General features: G+C 46.2%; 1 protein-coding gene across 1 annotated transcript in view; it reads right to left on the bottom strand.

Annotated features, from left to right (window-relative positions):
* LOC114071567 (exocyst complex component 4-like) overlaps positions 1-11,924 on the bottom strand; it is a gene marked incomplete at both ends in the record, with an annotated part of 28,582 nt that extends 16,658 nt beyond the window's left edge. The window contains 2 exons of the mRNA XM_027909410.1: positions 3,874-4,010; positions 11,697-11,924. Of these exons, the coding sequence (XP_027765211.1) occupies positions 3,874-4,010; positions 11,697-11,924 (365 nt within the window). The remainder of the gene's footprint in view (positions 1-3,873; positions 4,011-11,696) is intronic.
* Positions 11,925-12,164: the final 240 nt, after the last annotated feature.

Below are 12,164 nucleotides of genomic sequence, written 5' to 3'. Positions count from 1 at the left end.
TTTTTTTGGTAACAGAGGGGGGAAGATAAAAAAGCTCCCCCACCCAGCAACTCTGCCACCTGAGATGGGAAATGTGAATCTGATGATTTCTGGCCACTTCCCTGCCAAGGCAAGACCAGCTGTTCCACTGGAGGTGATGTCAGTGCTTTTGTCCTCTCCACGTTTCAATGACTGAAGGAACAGCTCCCCTTTCCCTTGGGAATTCTATCCCCATTTTCCCTCCCGTGGCTGCAACACCTCCTGGATTTTATTGCCAGGTTGGTTTTTCCTTAATTTCCTTAATTTTTCCTCCCCCCCATCATTAAGGAGATGTTAAATAGGGTGGTAGTAGTAGTAGTAAAAATAAAAATAAAAATAATAATAATAATAATAATAAATAAATATATATATTTATTTATTACATATATAATATATTATATAATATATAATATATAATATATAATAATATATAATATATAATATATAATATATTATTATATATATTATATATAATATATATATATAATATATTATTATTATATATTATATGTATAATATATAATAATATATAATATACAGTAATATATAATATATATTATAATACAGAATTTTATTATTATTATTATTATTATTATTATTATTATTATTATTATTATTATTATTATTATTATTATTATTATTATTATTATTATTATTATTATTTTAATAATCCTTTCCCCACAGCTTTTCCTTCCAGCATCTCAGCCAGTTTTGGACCTCCATAACTTCCCATCTAATCCAGGTCCTGGAGCAAATCATCCCAAGGCAGGATGGAAAGTTTCCCAACAGCTCGAAATGTTTTCCTTTCAAACATCCACCCCCTCCTCCTCCTCCTCCTCCCAAACTCCTTAACCCCAAAAATCCTCTCTGCCCACAGACCCCTCCCCATTTTGGATGAATTAATCTGCTCCTCATTTCCTTATCAATAAAAAAAAAAAAAAGGAGTGGGGGGGTGTTTAGATTTATTTATTTATTTCCTTTTCTCCTTGTGTTTTTTTTTTTTCCTCCCCATTTTGGGAGATCCAGGCCCAGTTATTTCCCCACTGTATAATTTTAGGCTGAGTCCAGCCTGGTCCCCTCAACAATGAGCCCTTCCAGAGGGTTTAATCACTTTCTAACAGGATGAAGCACTTTTTTGGTGACTTTTCAGAGGCTGAAAAAGGCTCATCTGGGTGAGTTTTATGGTTTTATGCCACAAGGAGAGTCCTTTCCAGGGAATCTGCTGGAGGGTGAGGGATGGACAAAGCTGAACAGAAGCACTGCCAGCACAGCAGGAGCTTCTGGGGGCTCCATCTCCCCCTTTTAATTTACATTTTCACCCCCCAAGCCCCTCTTAGAGATCAGCTGGGAAACGTTTGTGTCACAACCAACGCTGGAATTTGGATAAACTCTTCACCCCCAGTGAACTCTTCTGGAATTCCTCCCCAGTTAAAACACGAAATCCTGTGGATGCCACTGGGATAAATAATCCCATTCCTGCTGGGATTCTCCTTCTGTAATCCCTGAGCAAACAGGAGCCAAACGGAATTCCCCCACGGACAATCCCAGCTCTGCCATTCCTGGGGTTCCCTTTTTCCAGTCCTTCCTGAGCTTCTCCACCGAGAATTCCCAGGAAAAATCTCCCCTTTGAGGGGCCTGTCCTTGAACACATTCCCACCCCTTTTTTTTCCACATTCCCACCCCCTTTTTTTTCCACATTCCCCTTGAAGAAACACATGGAAAAGGATCCAACTCCACCTGCAAACTCCTTCCCAAATTCCCCCACTTGCCTCGCTCAGGCAGATCCCACTCCCAGCTCCAAATAAATCGATTTTTAAGCAGATCAGAAAAAATGTCCTCCACTGAGATTGGAGTTTTTTTCCCCCCATCTCAGCTCCCAGGAAAAGCCTGGAGCCTGCAGAGGGCACGAGATCCCTGTGGATGGCACTGCCATCCAGGGAAAATCTGGGAGCATCATTTGGGAATGGATGTGGCTTTCAGGTTCTATTTCGGGCCCTCCATTTACCAGCAGCAAAAAAAAAAACAAACAACCAAAAAGCACAAGAACATTTCCTGTTTTTTTCTCCTCCTCCTCCTCCTCCTGCTCTAATCAGGTTCTCACCAAATTAGGCCTGGCTTAATTAGCCCTCAGCAGGTGCCAAAGCCAGGAATGGCACCAGCAAAAAAAAAAAAACAAAACAAAAATAAAGGAAGGAAGGAAAGAAAGGACTTTGAAGCTCAAGCCAAACAAATCACATCTATTATTATCAAGTTTCCTATTAAAAAAAAAAAGGAATATTTTGGATAATAGTCCACAGGCAGGGAGAGCTCAGGAGAAGTTCAGCAGATGCTGCTCAGCAGATGAAGCTTTCCCTGGGAATGAAATCAGGCGGTGGGAAGGGATTCCTTGCTCGGGAAAACACGAGGGGGGCTTTTTTTTTTTCATCTACCCAAACTGGCCGTGAAGGGGGTGATGGGCAGCAGCAATTAACAGCTTCAGTTAATTCAATTCACAGTGGCTTTCAGTGCCACTGTTTATCCCTGGGAGGGCCTTTTTGCAGCTGGAATAGTGGGATGGACGGAGAGGGAGTTATTTATTGACAGTGGAAATGAGGATAAATCAAATACCCGAAGGGTATTTAAATATAAATATATTTACATATTTATGTTAATTTATATTAATATAAATATCTACATTGAAGTATATTTAAACCAAACAAACCCCCTGCCCGGTGGGATCGCGTTGCCTTTGGCTCCCACAGCGTGGTTGGGGAGGGAGATGGAGGTGGATCATCCCAAAAATGCTGAGGAGAGAGGAGGGAGCATTTGATACCCCCCCAAAAAAAAAGGTAAATTTACAGAATTGCTTCACAAAACTCAGTCGTGTGAGAATTTGAGAGGGTTGTTCATTCCTAACATCAGAATTTCAAGTCAATTCTCAATCAGAGAATCCTCGGAGTGTTACAGTTGGAAAAGTTCTCCGAGATGATGGAATCCAATCATCCCCCAGCGCTGCCAAGGCCACCACTGCCCCCTGTCCCCAAGTGCCACATCCACCCCCTGCCCCTTCCAATGCCTGACCCACCCCCTTCCAGGGCAGAAATTCCTTCATTATCCCATCCAAACCTTCCTGGTGTTTCAGAACCGTTTCTTCCCACACAGTGCCAGGAGATCCGAGTACCCTCATTAATTCAGATTCAGCTGCACCCCTTGCAGATGCTCAGATGAAGACTCTGATTTGCTCCACAGGAAAGCAGCAGTTACAAACAGTTGTTTAACCTAAAGATGGTCCTTTTACACCCTCAGTTTGCAACCTGAGGTGACCTGAGAGCCACACAGTGGTTTGGGTTGGAAGGACCATCGAGATCATCCAGTTCCAACCCCGATGCTTCCCACTGTCCCAGGTTGCTCCAACCTGGCTTTGGACACTCCCAGGGATCCAGGGGCAGCCACAGCTTCTCTGGGAAATCCAGTCCAGCCCCTCCCCACCCTCCCAGACAGCAATTCCTTCCCAATCTCCCATCTAAATGGCACTGGGAAGCCATTCCCTGTGTCCTGTCCCTCCAGCCCTCGTCCCAAATCCCTCTCCAGCTCTCCTGGAGCCCCTTCAGGCCCTGGAAGCTGATTAAGGGAAGAGCTGCACTATTTTCCAAGCCCTACCCCCACTGTCACCCCCATCCCAAGAGCCCAAACCCACAGTGTGATGGGGATAAAGCCAAACCCCTCCCCAGGATCGCTATCCCAGCTTTTCTCCCCCAACCCGCAAAGAAACCGAGACCATTCCAGAAGCGACTCCCGCCTTCCCACAGCCAAAAAATAACAACCCCCCCTCAGGACCAGCAGCTCCACCAGGAGCTGCTCTCCAAGGCCTGGTACCTGTAGGCCAGGTTGCAGGTGTCCTTGTACTCCTGGAGCTTCACACACACCATGTGCAGGAACTGGTCCGAGTAGGCGCTCAGGTCGTGCATCAGGTTCAGCAGGTCCTGCACCGTCTTCTCCACGATCACCGTGCTCTGGGAAAAGGACAGGAGCCCAGGGGCATGAGCAGCAGCTCTGGGTGTCTGAATTTCAGCCTAATTTGCTGATTACTAATTTGCTGTCCCAGCTGCTCCTCGACAGCTCCGCCACGGACGGACGGGAAGCGGAATAAACGAGGAAAAGGGAGGAACCGAGAGAAGGAGAAGGAGGGTTGGAAGGTCAGGTGGGAAGGTTTGGATTTCTGAGGGCCCTGCAAAGTTCACCAGACCTTTCCTTCATTTCTCAAAACGAAAAACCTGTGTGATTTTTTTTTTTTTTTATTGGAGGCGCACGCAGAGCCCGAATCGCCGCCGCGCATCCCACACGCCCCAGAATCGCTGGGGAGGCTGGAAAAGAACCTCCAAGATCACCCAATCCAACCTTTGATCAGCCAGAGCAGAGCTCTGAGCGCCACTGAGACCCCAGAGGAGCAGGTTTGGACAGGAGGAGGTACCACCTATCTGATAATTTAAAGATTTCAATGGCTCTGTTTGAATCCTGGGATTTCTGAGGCAGCCCAGGGTGACCTGTCCCCAGTTTGTGTTTTATTCCCCTGCTCCCAACAAGGCAGAGAGGGAAGGTAATCAAAGTGCCAGGTTGATAGAAATTGAATTATTAATATGGTAGAGTGACAGGGTTGTTCCTGACCTGTGGCAAAGGAAACATTTGGGAGCCCTGGGGGTTGGGAAATCCTGGACTCAGATTATTTGTGAGGGATCCCAAGGATCTGAAGGTTGATTTTAGCCCTTTGTCTGTCAACCTGGACATGGAGAGGAGTCAGTGACTCAAAACCCAAACCATCCTCAGCCACATCCCCAAATTCCATCCCTCTGCTGATTCCCAGATTGAGGGGTGGCAGCACTTGGAGGAAAAAACCCCACTTCTCTTTGCTTCCTCTTGTACCTTATTAAGGAAATCCCACAAATTAACCCATCTTTCGTCCTGGAATTAGCAGCAATTTGGGATTACTTTGTCCCAGCTAAAATCCAGTCTGGAGGAGCTGCTGCTCAGCTGCTCCTGTTACTAAATAATAAATCAAAAATTCAATGTATTTTTAGTAAAGATTCGATCCCACCCTGGGCTTGATGTGCACAGAGGAGAACAATCCCACCCTCCCAGCCAGCAATTCCTTCCCAATCTCCCATCTAAATGGCACTGGGAAGCCATTCTCTGTGTCCTGTCCCTCCATCCCTTGTCCCCAGTCCCTCTCCAGCTCTCCTGGAGCCCCTTCAGGCCCTGCCAGGGGCTCTCAGGTCTCCCTGGAACCTTCTCTTCTCCAGGATGAACATTCCCAGCTCTCCCAGCCTGGCTGATTTCCCCAATTCCCAATGAAATGAGTCCCTTTTTCCAGCCTCTCAGGTCAGAACCAGCCAAGCTCTCCCTCCATCGTTTCCCACCCTGTACAATTACCCACACCAGCAGCTTTGGGGTGCTGGATCCTCCATCCCTGAGAGGTTCCAAATCAGGCACTGGTGATTCCCTGAAAGATTCTGGAGTAATGGATTTGAGGAGGAAATTGCTGGGTGAAGAATTCACCGGGTGAATTCCAGGGATGGCGATTCCACCACTTCCTTGGGCAGCCCCTAAAACAACCCTAAAACCACCAAAAATCCTGATCCCAAGCTGGCCCTTGTTACAAGCCTCAAAAAAAAAGAGCAGGGAATAGGAAAGTTATCATCTGGATAAGGATTTAATCCCATCACACGTCCAGATGAGCAGGGAAGGAAAAACCTGGTTGCTCCCAATGGGGGGGAAAGTTTGTGACGGTCCCACCCTCCAGCCTCAATTTTCCTCTCCCATCCCAACCTCTGGCACTCGGGACACGTAAATCCTGCTGGAATGACGCGGCAATAACGGCCTAACAGGGAATATCAGCGAGATGGACTGGATAATTCAGCAGCAACTCTGGATCTCCCGTCCTACCGAGCTGTTATTAAAGGCATTTTTTTTTAAAGGGATTTTAATTTACTCCTCCGAATGGATTCCCATCCAGTCCCTGACAGTGGATGTTGTCAGGGACATTAAGGAGGTGATAAAATAGCGGGAGTTTCCCCGCTGCTTTTAATGCTCTCCACACACCCGGGGAAAGTCGTTAAGCTCTTCCTTCCCCTTTAATCCCCCCTTTCCAGTGTTTATCACTTCAAAAGGGCCACAACTCTCCCTTTTTTATTCACCCGCGGGCGTTTGGGCGAGGAAAAGCGGGCACTGATACTTCCCAAATATTCCCCCCCCAAAATATTCCCTACAAGGGGCTCTTCTGCGGGTTTTCCCGGGGCTCTCCCGATCGCGGGGAGGTGACGGGTTGCGTGGCGAGGGGTTTTTCCCACCCCTTTTCAGTCCCTGCCCTGCTCTGGGACGTCATCGTTGGCGGGAGCCTCACGGGGCAACCCCGCGGGATAAAGGGATGCTCCGTCATCCATCCCGCACCTCGTCTCGGGAGAACAAAACCCACCCGGATTGTTTTTTTTGCATTTCAAACGCAGCTCTCCCTTAAAAACGTCTGGCTGGAGAGAGGGGGAAGTGACGGAGGGGGGGAAAAACAAAAGGATTTGGGAAATTAATTCAGCTGATGAGAGGAGGGACGAGCAGCAACAGCCACCTCTCAACTCCCCCCGTAAATAGACCCACAGATGAATTCCAAGCTGTTCTGGGAGGCGGGTGGCACCCGGGATCGCTCCCGTTGTTGTCCCCTTGCCCCTGGGAGAGCGCTTGGAGGAGAAAATGGATCTCCAACGTGAAGATGCTGCAATTCACGGCACTAATTTTCCCTCAGGTCCACCCAGGAGCAGCTCAATTAACCACCAGGTTACTGCTCAGTCACTGCTTGGCTTGGCTTTGTGGTTTGTTCCTGGGGAATAAACATTTTAGGAGGAACATTTCCCTTCTCTCCCAGGAAAAGCAGGGCCAGGAGTGATGGGGAACAGGCATCAAACGGGACAATCAGCCCATCTGGAGCCTGCACAGGGCAGGAAGCAGCTGGACACTTTGGGATGGGCACTCAGCAAAATAAATGGGAATTTTTGGGGGGAGCAAAGAGTCATTTAAAACCTCGAGTGGTTAAAAGGGGCCAATCCATATTTATGGATTTATGGATTATCCTCCCACTCCAGCAGCACAAAGCAGGCTGAGGATGTGGCTGAATTCCACCAGGAATTTCCTTCACTCCCCTCCAGCTGAAGAGATAACTGGAGGAATTTAAAGGCAGGGAGTGTTTTCTGACAAAAAAACAGGGGACAAAAAAGCCAGCTCGGGCGCTCAAGGTGAGGCTGAGCAGTTCAATCATCACAGAAATTAAGGATTCCTCAAAGCTCAACCCAAAGTCCTTCCAAAAACCTTCCACTCGTGGCCAGTACCAAGTTGGAAACGGTTTTTAATAATCCTGAGTCCTTTTTGGCTCAGCTAAAATCAATCTTGGCCTCTGAGATGGTCTGGTTGGTCCACTGTTAAGGAAAAAAAAAACAAAACCAAAACTGGTGAATTCCAGAGCGAGGCATAAAGTTTTTGGTCGAACCTTGGTCAAGAGACAACTGATGAAAATGTGCCAGCTGAGATGGGAGGAGGTGAAAGCAAAGCCTGAAGTTTAAGGGTGAAAGTAAAGCCTGAAGTTGCCTGAAGTATCAAAACCCGTGTTTGATTTACTCCTTACTCTACATAATAACAGCATAACAACAAAATAAAATAAAATAAAAATAAAATAAAATAAAATAATAATAACGCCCAGGTGTTCCTTCCACCCCACCCCAGGATATTCCATCCCAGAATATTGGGAGCTGGGAGGGATCTGGGATTTTATTCTGAGCTCTCCAGGCCACATAAAAAAGCAGCTGCACTTACACTTTAAAGCCAAATTTCACATGGAGATAAAAACAGTCTGGGAAGAGGCCGAGAAACATCCTCAGAAATCAGTATTTTAAAAGTAAGAAGAATAAAAATAATTAGTACATCCCATTCCCAAACTGGAATGTTTTATCAGTGAATTTTAAAAAAAAAAATTCCCCTATTTATTCCATAAATTCAGCTTCTCTGGTAATGCCAGGTTTTTCTTCAATCCCCACTCCGAAACACAGGAAATACATTAATTTTCTGGCTTTTAATATCGCTGGAATCTGATCCCATCGCAGTAATTTCCACACCTTCCACCGTCTCAAAGCTTCAGAGAGCGAGGGAAAAACTTTCCCCTCCTGCACAGGGAAGTTCACAGAAAGCAAAAAAAAATCACTGCTCAAAAGCAGAAAAATTGCCCAAAAAAAAAAATATAAATCACTGTTCTGGCAGCTTTGTGTGTGCAGGAGCAAAACTGGAATTTGATTTGATTTTTTTTTTTCCCAATCTAAAGGGTTTATTTACAGATTAGAAGCAAAGAGGGGAAACTCTGCCCCCAAAATTCCAATTCTGCAGCCCGAGCTCCGCCTGTCAGGGAGGGACAGACACAAAAATTAAAAAAAAAAAAATAAAAAAAATAAGAGCTTTACACCTTTCTTTTCAACAGTAGATTCATCTCCGTTTTGTTCTCCAGGAGGGTGGGGGTCATATTTTTAAAAATGCACTTTTAAAACGGGGATAATTAAACCTCTGAGAGGGGAGGGAGGCAGGAAAAAAAAGCAGGAATAAAAGGCATTTTCCAGGCTGGAGGTGCCTCATCCCTCTCTCCCTCAGCACACATCCCATCCCACTGTGTGTGTGTGTGTGGGGAATAATTATAAAATTGGTTATAAAATTATAAAATTATAAAATAATATTATATTAATATATAATGATATTATATATAATTATAGACAATAATTATATATAATAATATAATAAAATCATAATATTATAATAATATAATATTATAATTTAAATTATAAAATTGTAATTATAAAAATATAATTTATAATGATACAATTATAAAAATGAACCTTGGGTGGAAAAACCAGCACGCTGCGAAAGGGATCAGTCCCTGGAACATCCAAGCATTTTCCAACGGAGGATAGATTGATTGGTGCTGATAGGTCGATAAAGTAGCCATCAATTATTGACATTATTGAAAATGCCACCAAAGGCTCTTCTCATCCAGAGCTTGTGATCAGGGGAAAACAGTCCCAAAAATTGGGAATTAAAGAGTTATTCTCGCTGCACCGAACGGGCCCGGGCTTTACATGGATAAAAAACAAGGAAAATGGTGGGAATGGGAAGGAGCCCGGCAAGGACACGGGGAAGTTGCTGCTCCTGAAGCCATTTGTGACCCCAAACTCCACCAGTGCTGTGTGTGGAAAAAGCAAGGAATTCAACTTTCCTGGGGAAAAGACAGTTATGGAAGAACCAGCTTTCCCAGAGAAGGTGTGGATGAGCCATTTCTGGAAGTTCTGGATGTCCCTGGAAGTGTCCAAGGCCGGGTTGGAGCAACCTGGGCTGGTGGAAGGTGTCCCTGCCCAAGGTTGAGTTTTAAGGTCCCTTCCAACCCAAACTGGTTTAGGATTCAAGGGTTCAGTGCTGAAAAAATGAGGGTTACACAGATTTTGGGTGACTCCAGCACAAGATTCACCCACCCAGAGAATCACAAAATCATGGAATCAGGTTGGAAAAGCTCTCTGAGATCATCCAGTCCAGGCCCTGCTCCAACCCTGCCTTCGGGTCAAACGTGAGTCACGTCCGTGGGAGGTTCTGTGAAACCTGGACTTGGCTTTTCCAGCTCTGAAGAGGCAGAAAATGACTGAAAATGCTCTGGATGTGTCAAGCCACGCTCGATTTTTATAAAATAAATGGGAGCCCTGCCAGCACAGCTCGGCCTGAGGGCAGGAATTGCTTTCTCAGAGCTCCACCTGACTTTAAAGAGCTTTTAAAAGCTCCCACCAAAGGCAGTCACTGCACTAAATGGTCCCCCCCTCCTCAGAGGAAAAAATATCTGAAGAAATATTGAAAGCAAAAGGGAGGTTCAGGGAGGTAATTTTGTCTCTCCTTTTAAACTGAAAGAAAGGAGAATCAGCAAGAAATTCTGCAAGAAATGGGTGGGTTTGAACCTCTTGGCACGTTGAGGAAAAACTTGTTTATGGAAACATAAACAGGAGATAAAAACTCCTACAAAGCCCTTGGTTACAGACACCACCAAAAAAAATTGGAATATGAGGATCAGAACCACTTCCTTCAAATTCTCCTTGGCTACGAAAAACCCACTTGGATCAGCCCTGCCTGCTCCTTAACGGATTGGGAGCCTGGAATGACAACTGATTGCTTTCTCCTGATAAATAACAACATCCAGCGGCCATCAAAGCATGGAGCCATCGCTCATTAAAGCAATTTGCATATTTTTTGGAGACAGGGCAGTGGATTTGTAAGGCCAGTGTTGGCAGTGACCACCGAAATGATTTATCATCACCTCGACATGAACTGTCCAAGAACAGGCTGAGGAAGGTCCTTGTAGCCTCACTTAGGATCGAGTCAAACAATTCCAGCCTGGAATTTAACGCAGAATCACTCACAGACAAGTTAGTTTCAGTTTTTCAGTCCCTCTGAAAACATTATTTTACACTCTAAGGACGTGAAAATGGAGAAAGAGCCCAGGAAAATGCAACGTTTCCAGCGGGTGATTTTTTTTTTACAGGATAATCTTTGCAGGAATGGCTGAGGACACGATGGCAGAGGGTGCTGCAAACCCTCTTATCTCCAAATTAATTCAGTTCAAACAGGTGCTGATAATCACCCCACAGCAGCTTTATCAGCCTGAGCAGCGGGGGTTGATAAATTTTCCCCGTCCTGTTTTCCACTCCCCGCTCCCCACACTCCCATCCCACCCAGGAGGGTGACGAGGTTAAAGATTTCAGGCTCCTTCTGTCGATGCAGAAAGAGCCTTTTCACTCCTTTTAAAACTCCCTAAAATTCCTGCAGGGAGCTCTTTGGATGGTTTGGTTCTAAGGGGCAGCAGTTTTTTCTTCTCTTTGACAAAATTCCCCTTCTGCAGAACTCCTGACCAGGGACGTTGTGACCAAGATTAATTCCGGTTCCATCCACCAAGAGAAACAAATTCTAGGAACTCGGGGAGAAAATTCCAAGCTATTCTGACTCTTCAACCCCTCATGAACTTTAAGGATCTATATATTGATATTATAGAATATATTTTCCTGGCTACAAATGAGGCCAGAACCCACATTATTCCTTTAAGGGTCCCAAAAAAACCTCTGGGGTTTACAATTTCCATGGCCCTGCTCCAAAGTTGGCAAGTGAAGCATTCCCAGGTCTCAGCACCAGCACAGGCTGGGTTTGGGTTCTCACTCAGCTTAATTCTCATATAAGAAAGCAAAATAAAGGCAAAAAAAAATGAAATACATAATCACAGGATGGTTTGGGTTGGAAGGGACCTTGAAGGTCATCCAGGTCCATCCCCCTGCCATGGGCAGGGACACCTTCCACTCTCCCAGGTTGCTCCAACCTGGCCTTGGACACTCCCAGGGATCCAGGGGCAGCCACAGCTTCTCTGGGAAATCCAGTCCAGCCCCTCCCCACCCTCCCAGCCAGCAATTCCTTCCCAATCTCCCATCTAAATGGCACTGGGAAGCCATTCCCTGTGTCCTGTCCCTCCATCCCTTGTCCCCAGTCCCTCTCCAGCTCTCCTGGAGCCCCTTCAGGCCCTGCCAGGGGCTCTCAGGTCTCCCTGGATCCTTCCCTTCTCCAGGATGAACATTCCCAGCCAGGTCCCTCAGCCCTACCTGCAGCAGAGGCCTCTGCACCCCCAGGACCTTCATGGTGTCGGCGTTGGCCAAGATCTTGAGAGGATCCGACGCTTTGGTGACGCCTTCGATCTCCTTGTTGATCTCGGCCAGGACCTGGTTGAGGAAGATGTTCTTGATGTACATGGTGAGGAACTCCCTGAGGGGGCACTGCTTGGCTGGGCCCAGCTCCATGGCCAGCTCGATCTCCTGGATAAACCTGGAAAACAGAAGGTGGGACAGGGAATTGGGAATAAATCCCCGAGGGGGGTTCCGAAGGTGTCAGTGGGGCCTCGGCCACTCCTGCACCCCAAAGAGGGAGGGAATGGCTGTGGATTGTGCCAAATTGAGGGAAAAAGGTCCACAGGGTGAGACAAAGGCTCAGCTGCTGGAGGAGGAGAGATAAAAAGAGGGAAAATCCACGCCCCAGACACCGTTTGTGGTGATTTGCTCAGAAAACGTGGATTG

The sequence above is a fragment of the Empidonax traillii genome, unplaced genomic scaffold (genome assembly GCF_003031625.1).
Source record: "Empidonax traillii isolate 1590-97213 ecotype Southwest subspecies unplaced genomic scaffold, ASM303162v1 scaffold2105:size65969, whole genome shotgun sequence".
Lineage (NCBI taxonomy): Eukaryota > Metazoa > Chordata > Aves > Passeriformes > Tyrannidae > Empidonax > Empidonax traillii.
The sequence above is the reverse complement of the archived record's forward strand: the minus strand, read 5'-3'. Positions and strand labels throughout refer to the sequence as shown.